Below are 19,473 nucleotides of genomic sequence, written 5' to 3'. Positions count from 1 at the left end.
CGACAGCCTACCCCACCTGCTTCCCCTTGACTCAGTTTACCTGCAACAACGGCAGATGTATCAACATCAACTGGAGGTGTGACAATGGTAAGAGTTCCACCCCCATCACCGGCCCTGATGTCCTAGGAAAGCTGGAAACTGTAGCCAGGCCCCGGATGGGAAGGGAAGGGGCCTTGAGAATCAGGCCAGGGCCTCCGGTACCCTGAAGCCCGGCCGGGTTGTCTGGGAGAAGACAGGAGGAGCTGGAAGGGCTTTGGGGAGCCAAGATGGACCGACGGGAGACCCTGACATTGCCGGTCGGCACCATTCCTCCCGTGGGCAGGGCTGGAGCTGCCTGCCTTGTGCCAGGGCTCAGGTGCCCAAGAATGATGAGCGAGAGGGGCGAGAGCAGGGGAAAGCCTGGGGTCACCTCACTCCCCCTCTTCCTGCAAACCCCCATCTCCTGGAGTCCTTGGTACAGCCCCCAGGCTCCGGGCTCCAGGCTCAGGAGCCCACCTGGTGGTGAGCCACGGACCAGGTGATGCCAACAAGTGACTGCGCGTGCACGTGTGTGTCTGTGTGTGTGTGTGTGGCCGTGTCGGGCTCTGTCTCGTCTGGCATTGTGTTGTAATGCGCTGCCCAGCGCTGCAGCCTGCCTGTTGTGTGTGAGCGTGGGCTGGTCAGCGCCACGTTGGCCCTCATCCCTGCTGTGTCTCGTGTGCCAATGGCTGCCCTGGCGGTTTCTGTGTTTCAGAGAAGGATTGTGGGGACGGCTCTGACGAAAAGACCTGTCCTGAGCCTGCCGGTCAGTGCATAGAAGCACATGCACCATCACCCAGAGCCCCAGCCGCCTCGGCCACCCCCAGGGCCCGCAGTCTTCCCGCCCCTGAGCCGCAGGACAGAGAGGAGACAGGGGATGGGAAGGAAACAGGAGGGATGACGGAGAGCGGGCGGCGAGGCTCTCAGGGCAGGAGAGCGTTAGGGCAGCCCGTGCCCTGGGAGAGAGGCAGGCAGCAATGCCCCGAGATGGGCAGAGCACCTGGGTCTTAGCACAGGTCCCGTGGACGTGGGTGAGTCCAGCCGCTGCCCCCCACCCCCCCAGGGCTAGAAGCAGGGCGCTCATTCGCCTTGGGACTCAAGTGTTGTCTCAGACACCTCTATCCACAGAGGGCCCCCCCAGCCACAGGCGCCCAGAGCAGGTTGCCCAGCAAGCTTAGGTGCAGGAGCAATAAAGCCCCTCCCAGCCCAGCAGAGCCCCCCCCCATACCCCCTCCTCTCTCCCTCCAAATCTAGAGACATCTCTGCCTCTCCTGTCTCTCCTGTAAAAGCAGCAGACCCCCGTTCCCACACCCTGCCGAGAGAGGGGACATTTCCTGCCCCCGGCACAGCCTCTCCGACTCAGGGAGGGCCCTCGTGGGTCCCGCCCGCCCCGGGCCATGGTGCATGCTGCAGTCTATGCAGTTTCTGTGTCTTTTCTGTTTGTTGTTTTCTCAGCGGCGGGGGAGGGGGGGGCAGCAGGTGGGCCTGAGGAGGAGGCGGCGGGGGCCGAGCTGGGGGTCACAGAGAAAGCTGCCCTGCTGACTGCTCCCCTCGCCTCTGCCCTCCTCCCTTGCCCCCAGACAACGACTGTGGGGACAACAGCGACGAGGCCGGCTGCAGCCACTCCTGCTCCAGCACCCAGTTCAAGTGCAACAGCGGGCGCTGCATCCCCGAGCACTGGACCTGCGACGGGGACAACGACTGCGGGGACTACAGCGACGAGACGCACGCCAACTGCACCAACCAGGGTGGGCACCAGCGCCGTGCCCGCCGCCTTGGCCGCTGGCTGAGCGGGGAGGTTCCCGTCCCAGGGGAGGGGGGAGCATGCCAGCTGACGATTGGCCGCGTGCTCTTGAGCTCTCCGAGGGCCTGGCAGTTGGGTGGCCTTGGACTTGAGCTCCAGTTCTGCAACGTATTATCTGAGCGGCCTTGGGCGAGTTGCTTAATCTCTGCTGGGCCTCTGTGAGTTGCGTCTGCAGAGTGGGGTAATGACAGCCCTGGCATCACAGTGTCCAGGCGGGGATTTAATGAGAAGAGACGCGGAAGAAGCGCTCGGCACAGGGCCTGCGTTGGGTGAAGGGTGCTAAGTGAGCAGGAGAGAACGGGGCACACAGGGCTTGGCTGTGCCTGGGGACCGTGGGAGCGGCCTCTTCCGGAGGGCACTGCCCGCCCCCGCCCTGCGATGTTGACTGCTGGTACGGCGGTTGGGGTTGGTGCACACCCCAGGTCGCCTTGGCTTCAAGAGAAGTCAGAAATGCAGATTTGAATGTGAAAGCCACCAAGTTCTTCACGGTGACACGCGCGCTTCCTGGGGCCCCATAGTGGCGCTGCAGAGACAGTGACCTAAAAAGCATAAATACGTTGTCCCCCACTTCTGGGGGCTGGAAGTCTGAGACCAAACTGTTGGCAGGGCTAGGCCCTTCCGAGGTGCCACAGAGCTGTCCCAGGCCTCTGCCCCCGCAGCTGTGGGCTTGCTGGCAATCGGGGGTCTTGGCTGCTGTGTCCCTGTCTCTGTCATCATCACATGGTGTCTTCCCCACATGCAGGTGTCTCTCTGGGTCCAAATTTCCCCTTTAAATACAGAACTCAGTCCGGATTGGCTGGAGCCGTCCTAATAACCTCACCTCAGGCTGACCAGCTGCAAAGATCAGGCTTCTGAGTCGGGACCCAACCCCGGGTGTCATAGGGGAGGGCTTCCGTATCGTTTTAGGGACCTCAATTCAACTGGCAACTGGTTGTCAAAGCTTTTAAGATACCACAGGCAGGCCGGCGCCGTGGCTTAACAGGCTAATCCTCCGCCTTGCGGCGCCGGCACACCAGGTTCTAGTCCCAGTTGGGGCACCGGATTCTATCCCGGTTGCCCCTCTTCCAGGCCAGCTCTCTGCTATGGCCCGGGAAGGCAGTGGAGGATGGCCCAAGTCCTTGGGCCCTGCACCCGCATGGGAAACCAGGAGAGGCACCTGGATCCTGGCTTTGGATCAGCGCGGTGCGCCGGCCGCGGTGGCCATTGGAGGGTGAACCAACGGCAAAAAGGAAGACCTTTCTCTCTGTCTCTCTCTCTCTCACTATCCACTCTGCCTGTCAAAAAAAAAAAAAAAAGATACCACAGACCCAAGTTTCTACAGGCTCACTGGCCCCCCGCCCACCAGCTCACTGGCCCCAGCTTGCAGAGCTCAGCCCGAGAGGGAGGACAAGGAGGTGACAGGAGGCTCGGAAAACAGTGCCTGAGTCTCCAAGGTCATCTCTGAGAAAGGCTGAGTGAGGGGGACAGGAGACAACCCCATGGGGTGCTGGGAAGGAGGCCCTGGAGGCCGTGCGGTATAGAGGGGCTCCCTGGGCTCGCCGGTGAGCAGGGTAGGCTGGGCCCGGTCATGGCTTCGGTGAGCAGGCTTCCTTCTCCATGAAGCAGGACGAGAGGGCAGCCGGGGAGCGCTTGTTGACCAGGCTGTGGCTGTGCGGGAGCCGATGGGGTTTGAACCACGCCCTGTGGAGGGGTTAGATTGCCAGTAGGTGGGCAAGGGGGAGGCTCTTCAGAGGCAGAGGGACTGGCACGGGGTGCCCTGCTGTGGAGACTTAGAGAGTGAGGCTGAGCACTTCAGTAGGGTGGTGGGGGTGCCAGGCTGGGCCAAGGCGAGCCTTGTGTAGGGTCAGCGGCAAACGCAGCCGTCCCTGAAGGGAGCAGATCATGGCCGCAGGGGAAAGTTGGGCCCTGGCTTGCCTTGGGAGGCGCAGGTGTCCTGGAAGGATGTCGAAGCCAGCAGGTGCTTCAGGAAGACAACGCTGCAGGGGATCTGACTGGGAGGAGATTCAGGGGCTCCGGGCATGGGCATGGGCGTCATCCGCGTTCACAGCAGGGAGGGCAGAGGCCTGGGCCCGGCAGCCCTGCGAGTGTGAAACTCAGCCATCGAGGCCGTGACCCCGTGCTGCCCCTGCCCGGCTCGCTGCCTCCTGAGTCAGCTCCCCACGCAGGGCCAGAGTGATCCTGATGGAGCGTGCGTCAGGCCATGCCCCAGCCTGCCCTCCATTCTGCACTGGCTCCCTGCAGGCGTGCAGTCATTGCCAAGCCCTCCCCCGCGGCCTGCGGCCCCCTCCCCCACGTCTGCCCTGCACTGCTGCCCGGCACGGCCCTGTCTCTGAGACTTGCACTGGCTGTGCCCTTTGCAGGGAAGGAGCCTGCAGATATCCTTGACCTCCGCTCGCATGAGCTCTGGCCTAGCAAATGGCCGATCTAGAGGAAATCTTGTGTGTTCAAGTGGCGGGGTGGGGGTCCGATGAGGGAGGGATCGCAATGTCCCCTAAGCTCCCGCTGGGAGACGGCAGGGCTCGGCCCCCCAAGCTGGGCGTGGTGGGGTGGGGAGGCAGCGCTGGGGGTGGCTGACCAGGAGCAGCTGTCCCTCCTGATGGCCCCACCACGTCCCCCTGCAGCCACAAGGCCTCCCGGTGGTTGCCACACGGACGAGTTCCAGTGCCGGCTGGACGGACTGTGCATCCCTCTCCGGTGGCGCTGTGACGGGGACACTGACTGCATGGACTCGAGCGATGAGAAGAGCTGCGAGGGAGTGACCCACGTCTGTGACCCCAACGTTAAGTTTGGCTGCAAGGACTCGGGTAAAAAGGAGGGCTGGGGGGAGCCTGGGACAGGGAGGCTGTGCTGAGGGCCGAGTGGTGGCCAGGGAGACACCCCGCACTGCATGGTGGGGCGAGGGCCCTGTGAGGCCAAAGGCAGCCCAGAGGAAGCCTACACCACACATACGGGCCAAGGCGCCGGGTGGCCAGGGCCTGTGGGAAGGACCTGGGAACCACAGCCGGAGCGGGGCGTCGGCACCGCGGCAGAGGCCTCCTCCGTGGCCCGTGTGGATTGGGTTGAAAGGGTCTAGAGGATCCTAGTGGCCGCCCAGGCGTGACAGTCCTGATCCCATGGGGTCTGGGAATCCTGTCCCGTCCCTCAGCTCGCTGCATCAGCAAAGCGTGGGTGTGCGATGGCGACAGCGACTGCGAAGATAACTCGGACGAGGAGAACTGCGAGTCCTTGGCCTGCAGGCCGCCCTCACACCCCTGCGCCAACAACACATCCGTCTGCCTGCCCCCCGACAAGCTGTGCGACGGCCACGATGACTGCGGGGACGGCTCGGACGAGGGCGAGCTCTGCGGTGAGGAGCGGCCAGGGCAGCCGGGCCGGGCTCGCACAGGGCTGGGGTGGGGGACGCGCCGGAGCACGGTGGAGAGGCAGCCTGCTCGGCCCCTTGTGCTGCATAGACAGGCACCGTCGCTCTCTTGCTGATGAGAAGACTGAGCCACAGAGAGGCTAGTTAGCCTGGTCCAGGTCACACAGCTCCTGCAGGCACGGTCCCCCTCGCCCCTGCTCCCCGCAACACCCTGGGGCAGGAGGTGCAGGCACCAGGCCCGAGTGCTGATGGCCAGGCAGGCTTCCCGGAGGCAGTGGGCCTTTAAGTGGGTTCCCAAGGACAAGCAGAACTTGTAGAGTGAGTGCAAAGGTGGGGGAGGGGGGTGCACATTCTAGATCTAAAGGAACGAGGCTGGGGGAGGCGGGGGGTCAGGAGAGCCAAATGGTATGGCTCCAGAAGGAGCAGCAGAGCCGCCTTATCTGTGCTCGGCCGGGCCTTGGAGCAGCCGGTTCCTTGGAAGGGGAGCCCCAGGAGATAAGGCCCGCAGAACTGCTGACAGGTCGCCGGGCAGGCTGCAGATCCCAGGCCAGCACATTCCCTGCCACGTCCCCCCTCGCAGCGCACCAGGCTCAGGAGAGGTGGGGAAAGCAGCTGCCCAGGGCTAGCGCCAAGGGCAGGGGTCCCAGCCATAGCCCACGACGGGGTAGGCAACTAACTAAGAACCAGAGAGAGATGGGGGTGCTGTCGGCTCCAGGGTCTTGCCCCCGGCCTGAGGGAGCCTGGGAAGCACTGGCAGGAATGGAGAGAGGAAGGGGGGGCCCCTGGCACGGAGCCAGGGCTTGGGGCCCGGCAGGCCAAGGTCCAGATGCTGACCCCAGACCTGTCCCCGGCCCCCCACCTGCAGACCAGTGCTCTCTGAATAACGGCGGCTGCAGCCACAACTGCTCCGTGGCGCCTGGCGAAGGCATCGTGTGCTCCTGCCCTCTGGGCATGGAGCTGGGGCCCGACAACCACACCTGTCAGATCCAGAGCTACTGTGCCAAGCACCTCAAGTGCAGCCAGAAGTGCGACCAGAACAAGTTCAGCGTGAAGTGCTCCTGCTACGAGGGCTGGGTCCTGGAGCCCGATGGCGAGAGCTGCCGCAGCCTGGGTGCGACCTGGGGGGCCCAGGCAGGCGGGGGGGGGACGCCCCGGAGCTGCTGGTGGGGGGTTGGGCTTGGGCAGCCGAATGCCAGGGGCTCCGTTTTCCATTCGGCTCCCCAGTGCCAGGGCCGACAGAGACCCTGCCTGCCCCCACGGACAGGGGGCATGGGAGGCAAGCCTCTGACCCCATCACGTCCCTTCCACCCCAGACCCCTTCAAGCCGTTCATCATCTTTTCCAACCGCCATGAGATCCGACGCATCGATCTTCACAAAGGGGACTACAGCGTCCTAGTGCCTGGCCTGCGCAACACCATCGCCCTGGACTTCCATCTCAGCCAGAGCGCCCTCTACTGGACCGACGTGGTGGAGGACAAGATTTACCGCGGGAAGCTGCTGGACAACGGAGGTGCGGCCCGGACAGGGTCCGCACAGGCTCACGGGGCTTTGGGCACTCCAGTGCCAGAGGCCCAGGTCCTGGTGGCCCCCGGCAGAGGCCTTGGTTCTCCCATCCCCCCTCAGTGCTGTTAATTGGGTTATATTTTGCTGTGGGTCTCAGTGCCTGACGCCCCATAATTATCCTCCACAGAGCTCCCAGCCTGATAATTAAGAAAATGATCGTCCTTTCCTTTGGGACAGCCTGGAGCTCGGCTCCCCAGCTCCTAGAATTGCAGGCTTGAGAGGAAAAAGCCGCTGGGGGTGGAGCATCTGCCCCCCCCCCCCCCCCCGCCCCAGGCCCTCTCTGCTGCTGTCCCGGCCCAAAGCCGCCTGGCTTGTTGCAGGCCTCCTCCTTCAGCCACACACCTGCTATGCCCCTGGGGTCTGGGGGTTCTACAGGGCCAAGATGGCTGTTTAAAATTGCCTGGTCTCAGACAGTCCCCTGAGAAGGCGACATCTGAGCAGGGACTTCGAAGGGCACAGCGTACTGGAGCAGTCTGTGTTGTTTGTTAGTACAGAAAACGCGAAGCCATCTCAAATGTCTGTCCACAAGAGGATGGCTGAGTAATGGTGACAGCCACACAAGGCGACGGCTCCCAAACCCAAGGCACACATGCCTGTGCTGGCGTGAGAAACCATCAGAACATTTGGTGGGGTGACTTCTAGAAAGTTCTGTCCTCATACTGAGGGCACACCGGTTCCCCAGAGCCTCGCCCCGCTGCTCTAGTCCTCTCTCTTGCTTGATCTCATGATAGAGCAGGAGCCTGGGTGAGGAGAGTCGGGGTGCTGGGGACCCCCCACTGAGTCTGGGCACATTGGAGCTGCTGGCGCCAGTGCCAGGATTTGGGGCAGGGGGACAGTCAGCGAGGACTCCTGGGATTCCCCACCCTGTCCAGGAGATGCTAACAACCCAACGGCTCTTGTCCTCCAGCCCTGACCAGTTTCGAGGTGGTGATCCAGTACGGCCTGGCCACTCCCGAGGGCCTGGCTGTCGACTGGATTGCAGGCAACATCTACTGGGTGGAGAGTAACCTGGACCAGATCGAGGTGGCCAAGCTGGACGGGACCCTCCGCACCACCCTGCTGGCCGGGGACATTGAGCATCCAAGGGCGATTGCCCTGGATCCCCGGGATGGGTGAGGCCCCGCCCCGCTGTCTTTGGAAGACCCCACTGCACCTGCCGGGGACACCACAGTGCTGGCTGCACCGTTACCCTTTACCTCGGCTCCTCCCCTCCACCCCTGCCCTCCTGACCCTCTCTCCCCACCCCCCAGGATCCTGTTCTGGACAGACTGGGATGCCAGCCTGCCTCGTATCGAGGCCGCTTCCATGAGTGGGGCTGGGCGCCGCACTGTCCACAGGGAGACGGGCTCCGGGGGCTGGCCCAACGGGCTCACCGTGGACTACCTGGAGAAGCGCATCCTGTGGATCGACGCCAGGTCCGCGCCCACACCACACCCTGTGGGGCCCAGGGGGAAGGGGCAGGGGAAGCCGGGCTGTGCAAGCAGGAAGAGGATGGTCAAGGGCCAGGCACAGTGGGATGAGGGCAGAGGCTGGGGCCAGGGGCAGTGAGTGGGAGAGAAGAGGGCAGAAGCCAGGCTGTCGCCTGCGGTGACCCCAGCTGGGCCCTCTGTGAGCCCCAGGCTGTGGCCTCTGCGGGAGGCGGGGCCCATGGGAGGAAGGGACAGCATCCTAATCTGTCTGTCCAGAGAGGGCGTCTCTCCCTAACTCTCTCCCGAGCCGTGAGTGCCGCCTGCAGCCCTGGGAAGAAGTGAGCCAGCGCACTTCCCTGGGGGCTCGGGAACGGGGGTCCAGCAGCTGGAGCCCAGAGCCGCCCGGCTCCAGCCTCAGTCCTTCCTTATGCTTGCTCTGGCCGGCCAGGCCGGGAGGAAGGGATGCTGGCTGCGTGCTCTGCGGACCAGGCTGTGGGCCGGGGCAGGGTAGTGGACACCCCACGCAGGGTGCTAAGGGCTGAGCTCCCCGCCTGCGTCCTCACTCTGCCCCCACCCCACTCTCAGGTCAGACGCCATCTACTCAGCCCGTTACGACGGCTCCGGCCACATGGAGGTGCTTCGGGGACACGAGTTCCTGTCGCACCCGTTTGCAGTAACGCTGTATGGGGGGGAGGTGTACTGGACCGACTGGCGTACAAACACGCTGGCCAAGGCCAACAAATGGACTGGCCACAACGTCACCGTTGTCCAGAGGACCAACACCCAGCCCTTCGACCTGCAGGTCTACCACCCATCCCGGCAGCCCATGGGTAAGGGCCTGGGGCCTCGAAGGCGCTGGAGAGACAGGCTGGGGTCTGTGCTGGGCAGGCAGGGGCAGGAACGGAGCAGGAGCGTGTGAGCCGAGGTGAGAAAGGCCAGGCCTGGACCAGCAGTCCCAGGAGGCTCTTGTTCCTCTTCCCGCCCCTGCTCCCAGCTCCCAATCCGTGTGAGGCCAACGGCGGCCGTGGGCCTTGCTCCCACCTGTGTCTCATCAACTACAACCGGACAGTCTCCTGCGCCTGTCCCCACCTCATGAAGCTGCACCAGGACAACACCACCTGCTATGGTAGGCTCGCCCCTCCCCCACTGAGGCCAGAAGGCTGAGGGAGGGCTCTGGCCCCCGGGACCCCTGTCCTTTAGGAGAGGACCCAGGCACCAGTGCGGGGAGCCGAGGCTGGAGCTTGAGGGGGGCTGTACCCAGCGGGGCGCTTCCCCAGAGCCCAGGGCCAGCAGCAAGTGGAAGGGATCCTCTGGCGTTGGGGGGGTGGCGGTTGGCTGGGAAGCAGGGAGGCAGGGACTGCCCCCATGGACCGGCACTGTGCCCCGCAGAGTTTAAGAAGTTCCTGCTGTACGCGCGTCAGATGGAGATCCGGGGCGTGGACCTGGACGCCCCCTACTACAACTACATCATCTCCTTCACGGTGCCCGACATCGACAACGTCACGGTGCTAGACTACGACGCCCGGGAGCAGCGTGTGTACTGGTCGGACGTGCGCACCCAGGCCATCAAGCGAGCCTTCATCAATGGCACAGGCGTGGAGACGGTCGTTTCTGCAGGTGCTGGCCCCGCGCCCGGCCCCTGGGCCCTACCCGGCCCAGCGCTCCACACCTGCCCTCCTCCCAGCCCGGGCCCCGCAAGCGCCCAACCACGGGCTTTCCACTTGTGCCCCTAGATTTGCCCAACGCCCACGGGCTGGCTGTGGACTGGGTCTCCCGGAACCTGTTCTGGACGAGCTATGACACCAACAAGAAGCAGATCAACGTGGCCCGGCTGGACGGCTCCTTCAAGAACGCAGTGGTGCAGGGCCTGGAGCAGCCTCACGGCCTGGTGGTCCACCCGCTGCGGGGGTGGGTCCGACACCCAGGGCTGGGGAGGGGGGCTCGGGGGGAGAGCCTGGGCAGGTGGGCAGCGGGGGACCCTGACGCTGCCACCGTCGGCCCCTCCTGCAGGAAGCTCTACTGGACGGACGGCGACAACATCAGCATGGCCAACATGGACGGCAGCAACCGCACCCTGCTCTTCAGCGCCCAGAAGGGCCCTGTGGGTAGGAGCCTGCCCTGCCTGTGCCTGCAGCCCTCCCCCAAGTCCCTGAGCGTGAGATGCTCGCGGGGCCCCTCAGCTGCCCCCACCACCACCATCCTGGCCTCGGTGGCTGTCTGGATGCCCCTCCCACGAACTCTCACCTCTCCCACCCGCCCTCCTGGTTCAGGCCTGGCCATCGACTTCCCCGAGAGTAAGCTCTACTGGATCAGCTCCGGGAACCACACCATCAACCGCTGCAACCTGGATGGCAGCGGCCTGGAGGTCATAGACGCCATGCGCAGCCAGCTGGGCAAGGCCACTGCCCTGGCTATCATGGGTGAGGGCCCGCCGCGGGGAGGGCAGGCCACGCACAGATGACAGCCTCAGGGCTCCGCGGGCCTCACCGCCTCCTGCCTCCCCAGGGGACAAGCTGTGGTGGGCAGATCAGGTGTCGGAGAAGATGGGTACCTGCAACAAGGCCGACGGCTCGGGCGCCGTGGTCCTGCGCAACAGCACCACGCTGGTGATGCACATGAAGGTCTATGATGAGAGCATCCAGCTCGGTAAGCAGCGGGGCTGGGGCAGGGCCTGGAGTGCAGAGCGGGCAGCAGGGCTGGGGCTGGGGTCTGGAGCTCAGAGGCGACAGCGGGGCTGGTGGGGCCCAGAGCTCAGGGTGGGCAACGGGCCGAGCAGCGGGCCGGTACGGAAGTGAGAGGCCCCGGCTGCACCCCCTACCGCGGGCTCCTTTCGCTCCTTCGCATGACAGCCTTAGTCACCGGCCCTGGGAGGATAGAAGACCTGGGAGCTGGGTGGGTGGTAGCCCCCACCAGGCCCAGGGTGGAGGTGGTGACCATCCCAAAGGCCACCTGACCCTCTGTCTGCCTCCTACCCCCACCCCCCAGACCACGAGGGCACCAACCCCTGCAGCGTCAACAACGGCGACTGCTCCCAGCTCTGCCTGCCCACGTCGGAGACGACCCGCTCCTGCATGTGCACGGCCGGCTACAGCCTCCGGAGCGGCCAGCAGGCCTGCGAGGGTCAGTGCGTGGCCTCTGCTCCCCCACCCTGGCCCACACCGCGGGCAACGCTGCCTTCCTCCGGCGCCCTCGGGTGAGGTGTCTGAGAAGCCCCCACGCTGCTGGGCGCCATGGGAAAACCCAGGGAGTGAAAGTCCCTGTCCCTGGCTCTGTAGGGGGCCAGCACAGAGGGGAAGCTGGACCGCGGAGTGGCTTTGACTGTCCAGTGCCCACCCACAGTAGGGTTTTGGGGAGCTAGACGCCAGCCTCCTGGCAGAGGTGTGCTGTGAGCTGGGTTTGTAGGAAGAATGAGTAGCACTGGGACACACGGCCTGCAGGAGAAGGTTCTAGGCCCATGCAAAGGGGACGCTAAAGCCGTGCCCCAGCCCAAGGTGATGGAGGCAATGCGTAGGGCCCTGAGCCCAGAGCGCTGGACTGGGTGTGGGAAAGTCCTGGTGATAAGGTGGTGAGGTCAGGCGGGCGGGCTCCTGCGGGTTCTCAGCCGGTGGTGCCTGGAAGTGGTGTTTGGGGAAGATTAAGCTGGCGGCAGCAGGGGAGCGGGAGAAACCGAGGCAGTTAGACCAGTTAGGAGGCTTTGGGGTAATCCCAGGGTGAGCAGCAGGGTCTGGGCTGAGAGTCAGAGGCGTTTCACGAGCCCTTGTCGACTGATTTATGGGCCCCTGGGAACCTCCGCCTTTGATGTGGGCACGGCAGGGAGGCAACGTCGAGGCTGCAGAACTTCGCGGAACTTCTCAGGGCCTTGAATGTGTCCGTGCACACCGAGAATTCTTCAGGCACGGACTCCAGCATTCAAATATCAGGAATGTTAGACTGTTAGAAATAAGCACTTCTAGTAAGCAACGTTAGGACTAAATATGCAAGCATGGCCTGTAGCATTTGGGTTTTTCCCTAACTGGGGCCCCTTTGGGGCGTTCATTTGGGGCCGGCCTGCACGAGAGGATAAAGGCAAGGGAGGGCTAAGGCTACGCGGGGAATGGGAGGGCTGGCAGCAAGCAAGGTGCTGGGAAGGTTCTGGGTGTTGGAGAGAGGGTGTGGCCTGGACCAGTCAGAGGGAGGACAAAGAGGAAGCTAAGGTCAGGCGGAGTGCCAAGCTGAAAATCTAGATTGGAGACGTCCCATCCTGATTGTCTGAGCCTCCCCCAGGGCCTCTGTGGGGAGCCGCCCGTCTTGTGAGGGCCAAGTGAGGGGAGAGAAAGCCGCGTCTCTGCTGCCCCCTCGTGTCCGTGAGAGGTCCTGCAGGCACTGACCCTGCCGGCCAGGACTTTCTTCAGCACCGCCCAGGCTCTGGGTCTCAGACACCTTTGGGTCAGGGACGATGGCTGGGGGGAAGATACCAAAGGGGAAGCAGAGAAGAGCGGTGTGAAGGTAGCAAGAGCCAGGCTTCAAGGAGCGTCGCGAGGCCCGTGCCTGAGGGGTCCTTGCCTTTCAGGCGTGGGCTCCTTTCTCCTGTACTCCGTGCACGAGGGAATTCGGGGAATCCCCTTGGATCCCAATGACAAGTCAGACGCCCTGGTCCCTGTGTCGGGGACCTCGCTGGCTGTTGGCATCGACTTCCATGCTGGTGAGACATTGGGTGACGGGGGACGGCGGGACGTGACCCAGGAGCTTGGGGGCCTGCACTGGCCCCCAGCACCTGACACCTGCTGCATGATCCTGGACCCCGGCCTTGCCCCCGCCACACTGGGTGTCCTCACGTGGGCACCTCCACTTGCAGAGAACGACACCATTTACTGGGTGGACATGGGCCTGAGCACCATCAGCCGGGCCAAGCGCGACCAGACCTGGCGAGAGGACGTGGTGACCAACGGCATTGGCCGTGTGGAGGGCATCGCAGTGGACTGGATCGCAGGTGGGTGCTGGGGCGCCTCAGAGGGGATGGAAGAGGGAGTTGGCAGGGACAGATGGACAGCTGGAGGGGTCCCTGGGGCTGTGTGCGTGCCCCCCACCAACCTCCCTGCACCCCACTCCCTCCGCAGGCAACATCTACTGGACAGACCAGGGCTTTGACGTCATCGAGGTAGCCCGGCTCAATGGCTCTTTCCGCTACGTGGTCATCTCCCAGGGTCTGGACAAGCCCCGGGCCATCACTGTGCACCCAGAGAAGGGGTGAGCAGCTGGACGGGCTGGCTCGGGGCCGGCCCTGGCACTCTCTCCTTTGTGGTCTGGGTTCTCATGCCCACCCCCTTTGTCTCCACGCATAGGTACCTGTTCTGGACTGAGTGGGGCCAGTATCCGCGCATCGAGCGCTCGCGACTGGATGGCACCGAGCGGGTGGTGCTGGTTAACGTCAGCATCAGCTGGCCCAACGGCATCTCCGTGGACTATCAGGTTTGGGCATGACCATGGAGCTGGTGGGGAGAGCCCCTGGCCAGTGAGAGAGCAGAGGGCAGGGGCCCAGCTCCCACCCAGAGCAGGACTCCTCTACCCCAGAGGCGACGTGCAGAGCAGAGGGACCCGGGGGATGGGCAGGGGTGAGTGGAGAGATCAGGGGGTGGGGGGCCCCAGAGTGAAGCGGCATCTGCCCGCAGGATGGGAAGCTGTACTGGTGCGACGCCCGCACCGACAAGATAGAGCGCATCGACCTGGAGACGGGCGACAGCCGCGAGGTGGTCCTGTCCAGCAACAACATGGACATGTTTTCCGTGTCCGTGTTTGAGGACTTCATCTATTGGAGCGACCGGTGAGGGCTGCTCTTCTGCGCACCGTCCTCACCCCTTCCCTGCCCTGCGCGCGCCCTGTTCATGCCTCTCCCTGCCCCCAGGACTCACGCTAACGGCTCCATCAAGCGTGGGAGCAAGGACAACGCCACCGACTCCGTGCCCCTACGAACCGGCATCGGCGTCCAGCTCAAAGACATCAAGGTCTTCAACCGGGACCGGCAGAAAGGTGTGAGGCTGGCGCTCTGGGCCGGGGCCAGAGCGAGAGGGACTGGGAGAGAAGGTGGAGCCTGGGGGGTGGGGGGTGCCTTCCAAAGGCCAGAGAGACCAGGAATGGGGGGAGGGGAGAGGCTGGCGACAAGTAAGGCTGATCTGGGAGCTGGGGGGTGAGGGCCTGGAGGGTTGAGTGAGCTGGGGATGCTGAAGCAGAGCAGGCGCCAGGGTCGGGGTCCAGGTGACAGGAGCACCAGAGAGCCCTCCCCCAGGCAGACCCCGCCCCCTGTGACCTCCCCCTCCCCCCAGGCACCAACGTGTGCGCCGTGGCCAATGGCGGGTGCCAGCAGCTGTGCCTGTACCGGGGCGGAGGCCAGCGAGCCTGCGCCTGCGCCCATGGGATGCTGGCGGAAGACGGCGCGTCCTGCCGCGAGTACGCCGGCTACCTGCTCTACTCAGAGCGCACTATCCTGAAGAGCATCCACCTGTCGGACGAGCGCAACCTCAACGCACCTGTGCAACCCTTCGAGGACCCCGAGCACATGAAGAACGTCATCGCCCTGGCCTTCGACTACCGGGCGGGCACCTCCCCGGGCACCCCCAATCGCATCTTCTTCAGCGACATCCACTTTGGGAACATCCAGCAGATCAATGACGATGGCTCGGGGAGGACCACCATCGTGGAGAGTGAGTGCCCGGCACAGACTCTCACAGCCCTCCCCTGCCCCACATCCCTATCCCACCTGCCACACTGTCCCACAAAAGTGGCAGTCCAGCCTTGCTGAGCCCGCTGTCAGTTACGTAAAAGTCTCTCCTTATTTGGAGTCGCTGTTGCTCCACTCCCCTCCCCCCTTGTCATCCCCTCCCCCATGCCTCCAGAGTCAGGCCAAAGTCTGGAGCCCAACACTCACAGCTCCATCTGCAGACACAAGCTGGGGTCCACGCTGGCCCCTTAGGATCTCAGCAACTTGCACGGGCTTGCTCCCCTGGACAAGCCTGGGTGTGCTGGGCTGTGTAGGGAGATGGGCTCCCCCACCCCCTCTCCGCAGCATCCGAGCTCAGCACCAGGGGCCAGTGCGGGCTGCACGGGGAAGCAGTCGCAGGCTTAGACTGTCATCCAGGACAGCCCTGGGCTCCTTGGGAGCTACTGTTGTGTCCACTCCCTTTCCTCCTCAGGCTCATTCATTCATTCATTCAGCTGGACCACAGCAGTGAGCTGGGTATACAATGGGGGGGGGGGGGCCAGACCTGCCCTTTCACGCCCCTCTGGGACACTGTCTGTCACCAGCTGCCGTCCACAAATGCCTGTCTGAGAAGTGTCGTGTCCCGGCTCAGCTCCAGCCTCATCACAGCCGGGTCAGGAGAGTAACCCAGCCGCCCCTCGGCCAGGCCGTGCTGCGGACTGCAGCATGGCACACAGGCCCCCCCCCTTTTTTTTTTTTTGACAGGCAGAGTGGACAGTGAGAGAGACAGAGAGAAAGGTCTTCCTTTGCCGTTGGTTCACCCTCCAATGGCTGCTGCACCGCGCTGATCCAAAGCCAGGAGCCAGGTGCTTCTCCTGGTCTCCCATGGGGTGCAGGGCCCAAGGACTTGGGCCATCCTCCACTGCACTCCCGGGCCACAGCAGAGAGCTGGCCTGAAAGAGGGGCAACCGGGACAGAATCCGGCGCCCTGACCAGAACTAGAACCCGGTGTGCCGGCGCCGCTAGGCGGAGGATTAGCCTGTTGAGCCACGGCGCCGGCCGACAGGCCCCTCTTAAAACCTATGGCCACCCTGTTTGAAAGGTAGAGAGGCACCAAGAGCTCTGCTATCCTCTAGTTCATTCCCCAAAGGCTTGCAACAGCCAGGGCTGGACCAGGCTGACGCTGGGAGCCTGGAACACCATCCAGGTCTTCCCCGCGGGTGGCAGGGACCCAGGCTGTTGAGCCATCCGTGCTGCTTCCCAGGGTGCACGTTAGCAGGAAGCTGGCATCGGAAGCGGAGCCAGGACTCAGACCCTGGCACTCTGATAGCAGTGGTGTCTTAGCCCCTGCGCCCAGCGCCTCCCTGCCAGCACTCCCATCACCCTGCTGCTTGAAGGCAAGAAAACCCCTGGTCTCTCCCTTGCACGCTGCTTTCAGGCCTGTCTGTCTCCTTATACATTTTGCTTTTTTTTTTTTTCTTAATTTGTAAGTCAGATTATAGAACAGGAGGGAGAGACAGAATTTTCCATCCACTGGTTCACTCCTCAGATGGCCACAACAGCCAGCACTGAGCCAGGATGAAGCCAGAAGCTTCATCTGTGTCTCCCATGTGGGTGGCAGGGACCCAAGCACCTGGGCCATCTTCTGCTGCTTTTCTCAGGCTGTTAGCAGGGAGCTGGATTGGAAGTGGAGCAACTGGGATACAAACTGGTGCCTATACGGGATGTTGGCATTGCAGGCAATGGCGTTACCTACTATGCCATAATGCCAGCCCCTGTTTAAAAAAAAAAGTTTTTTAAAAAAATTTATTTATTTGAAAGAGAAAGTTATACACACAGAGATTTTTTCATCCTCTTGTTCACTCCTCAAATGGTCACAACGGCTGGGGCTGGGCCAGGCGGAAGCCAGGAGCTAGGAACTCCATCCAGGTCTCCCATGTGGGTGCAGGGACCCAAGCACCATCTTCTGCTACTTTTCCCAAGCACATTAGCAGGGAGCTGGATTGGAAGAGGAGCAGTCAGGACTTGAACCGGCGTTCAAATGGGATGCTGGGGCCACAAACAGCCCAACCCACTGTGCCACAGCTCCGGGCCTCATGCTCTTGGTTCTATAAGCAGAGTTAAGATGTCTACTTTCCTAACCAATCAGGGTCATAGCCTTGTTAAGTAGGACGCTTCCCCAGACAGCCCCGGTAGGATCTGATTTACTGAAACCCAATATGAACTCAGCTTGGCTGAGCTCCAGCAAAACACAACCCCACAGAGAGCTGAGCCCACAGAGAGGGCAGGGGGCAGGGGGCGGACTGTGGGTGCGCTGGAGGTCAGACCTGGGCGCCCTACACATCCACACCCTTCCTCCCCCTTCCAGCCTGGGGAATAGATGCCCCTGGCCACCCCGCCCCCTCCTGACCCCCAGTTTCTCCCGTGCCTTCACAGACGTGGGCTCCGTGGAAGGCCTGGCCTATCACCGTGGCTGGGACACGCTCTACTGGACAAGCTACACGACGTCCACCATCACCCGGCACACGGTGGACCAGAGCCGCCCAGGGGCCTTCGAGCGTGAGACAGTCATCACCATGTCTGGAGATGACCACCCGCGGGCCTTCGTGTTGGACGAGTGCCAGAAGTGAGCTGCAGGCCAGGGGAGGGGGCACGAACAGGGCCACCCGGGGGTGCGGGGGCAGGAGAGCCAGGCGCCAGCCCCCATGCCGCCTGCCCCTGCTGTGTGTCCTGGGGTGAGCTGCACACCCCCTCTGGGCTTCAGTTTCCTCGGCTGTGACAGGAGGATAATATTCCAGTTCCCCAAACCAAGGGGAGGATGGAGGGCTGTGGTGGAGGCGTCTGGCTTTGTGATTGAGTCACTCGTCTGAGAGCCACGTTCCAGGCCCAAAGTAGCTCCTTTTGGGCCCCAGAGTGCAAAGTAAGGCAGAGAACTCCACTGAGCCCAGGTGGCTGTGTGGCTGCCGGGGGCTTGGCAAGCCCCTGATGGGGGGGTCACACAGGAGGGCAGTAGCGAGGGCCGGCCCAGGGCTGCCCACAGCAGCGACCAGAGGCAGCCTGGAGGCGGGGACTGGCACCAGGCCTGCCGTGATGAAGATGAGTGCAGCCCAGACAGGGGCGCGTCTTGAGCAAAAGCCAGGACGAGGCAAGGCTCAGGCGGAGGGGCCAGCAGGGGGACCTCCCCCACGCCGCCGGGCACGGAGAGCTGGTAGCAGGTCACGCGGCAGTCAAGGGCACAGCCAGGAAGAACTTGGGAGGAAGATCCCCTGGGTGGGTGCTCTCCAGCCCCCTGGGGTCCACCTGCTCTGCTCTCCCACAGGGGCGGCCCCCAGCCCCTCCAAGCAAGGGGCCACCCCCTTGCCTTAGCAATCCTGGCCCAGATGTGAGCAACACTTTTTTCCGCCTGATTCAGCAGCCCTTGGAATGTTTTCAAAAAGCTTTACTAGGAAACTAAGAGACAAACAAAACTCCAAAGCAGCTACATAGAAACAGCGAGTGTGCCCAGCCCTGGCCCAGCCTGCCCACCCGCCCGCCACCGCCGAGCCAGCACAAGGCCCCTCTGTTCTGCCTGCCTTGGCCTCGTGTGTGGTGGGCACAGCCAAGTTGACAAAGATCAGGACTCGCCTGCCTGACCCTTGGTGACCGCACCTGTCCCCCATGGGCCTGGAGCCTCCCCCCCTGCCGCAGAGTGGCCATTGCAGGTTCCCTGCCTGTCTCCTACCCCCTCCCAGGAGCAGCCCAGCCCCTGAATGGCCCCCCACCCGGTCCCTCTCTTCTGAGCCCATGAGGTTCTGCAGGGCATTTAGCATGTGGCTTCGAGAATCAGCCAGGTGCTGAGGGCCCAGTGGGGGCACAGAGGTCTGTGGGCCCTGTCTCGGGGATGTCTGCTGCGGCTCCCGTGAGGCAGCAGGAGTTTTGTGGCTCCGTGCCGGGGACCTGTCCCTGCTAGACGTGTCCTCACATGGGTGCTACTGAGCTCGGCTCCACAGGGTCACTGGAGTACACTGAGGCTGGGGCGGGGTGGCCCCCAGGGAATGCTGGGAAAGTCTGGGAGCAGGCATTGTGGGGGAATTGCACGGAGCCAGCCTGGCCCCAGACGGAGAGGCTCGAAGGGCCCCGCTCCCTCCTGAGCTCACCCTGAAGCTGGCACTGGGGCACTGGTGGCCCCTGGGGCGCACAGTAGGATGGCAGGATGTCCCTGTGGTCCTGGCTGCTCAACCCCTGGCCCAGGAATGCCTTCCTCCTCCTCCTCCTCCCTCCCCCGTCCTCCCAGGGAGTTGTCCCAGACTCCAGCGCCAACAGTCGCATCCCACACATAAGTTTGCCATACTGGGGGTGTGGACCAGCATGTCCGGTCCAGCCCTGGCGAGTCAGGGAAGTGGCCTGCTGTCGGGGTGCTCTCTTGAGGCAGCTAGAAAGGGTTGTCCCCTCCCTTCCAGCTCCCATGGCGTTTCCAAGAGCCAGCAGGAAGTCGGTCCTCCCCAGCCTGCGTGCAACCTTTCCCATATCACAGCTTCTGCCTGGTGTGCACTGGAGCAGCCTGCGGCCCACTGAGGGGCAGGGGTTGGGAGGCATGGTCATTGCTCTGAAGGAGGTGATAGACTGGGGAGAGGTGTGCCAGCAGCAGCCCGAGGACTGACCTGT

General features: G+C 63.5%; 1 protein-coding gene across 1 annotated transcript in view; it reads left to right on the top strand.

The window, feature by feature from the left end:
• The window catches only part of LRP1 (LDL receptor related protein 1), a 75,940-nt gene that overhangs the window by 37,117 nt on the left and 19,350 nt on the right, over nucleotides 1-19,473 (top strand). Inside the window, exons 19-42 of the mRNA XM_062203403.1 lie at nucleotides 7-87; nucleotides 1,599-1,766; nucleotides 4,444-4,626; nucleotides 4,968-5,168; nucleotides 6,049-6,294; nucleotides 6,497-6,694; nucleotides 7,655-7,859; nucleotides 7,998-8,162; nucleotides 8,742-8,986; nucleotides 9,151-9,282; nucleotides 9,546-9,773; nucleotides 9,890-10,064; nucleotides 10,167-10,261; nucleotides 10,427-10,576; nucleotides 10,662-10,802; nucleotides 11,142-11,276; nucleotides 12,706-12,837; nucleotides 12,991-13,125; nucleotides 13,253-13,382; nucleotides 13,478-13,604; nucleotides 13,805-13,956; nucleotides 14,038-14,162; nucleotides 14,456-14,833; nucleotides 17,266-17,455. Of these exons, the coding sequence (XP_062059387.1) occupies nucleotides 7-87; nucleotides 1,599-1,766; nucleotides 4,444-4,626; nucleotides 4,968-5,168; nucleotides 6,049-6,294; nucleotides 6,497-6,694; nucleotides 7,655-7,859; nucleotides 7,998-8,162; nucleotides 8,742-8,986; nucleotides 9,151-9,282; nucleotides 9,546-9,773; nucleotides 9,890-10,064; nucleotides 10,167-10,261; nucleotides 10,427-10,576; nucleotides 10,662-10,802; nucleotides 11,142-11,276; nucleotides 12,706-12,837; nucleotides 12,991-13,125; nucleotides 13,253-13,382; nucleotides 13,478-13,604; nucleotides 13,805-13,956; nucleotides 14,038-14,162; nucleotides 14,456-14,833; nucleotides 17,266-17,455 (4,117 nt within the window). The remainder of the gene's footprint in view (nucleotides 1-6; nucleotides 88-1,598; nucleotides 1,767-4,443; nucleotides 4,627-4,967; nucleotides 5,169-6,048; nucleotides 6,295-6,496; nucleotides 6,695-7,654; nucleotides 7,860-7,997; nucleotides 8,163-8,741; nucleotides 8,987-9,150; nucleotides 9,283-9,545; nucleotides 9,774-9,889; nucleotides 10,065-10,166; nucleotides 10,262-10,426; nucleotides 10,577-10,661; nucleotides 10,803-11,141; nucleotides 11,277-12,705; nucleotides 12,838-12,990; nucleotides 13,126-13,252; nucleotides 13,383-13,477; nucleotides 13,605-13,804; nucleotides 13,957-14,037; nucleotides 14,163-14,455; nucleotides 14,834-17,265; nucleotides 17,456-19,473) is intronic.

This window comes from Lepus europaeus, chromosome 10, assembly GCF_033115175.1.
Source record: "Lepus europaeus isolate LE1 chromosome 10, mLepTim1.pri, whole genome shotgun sequence".
Taxonomy (NCBI): Eukaryota; Metazoa; Chordata; class Mammalia; order Lagomorpha; family Leporidae; genus Lepus; species Lepus europaeus.
This window is presented reverse-complemented; position numbering and strand designations above follow the sequence as displayed.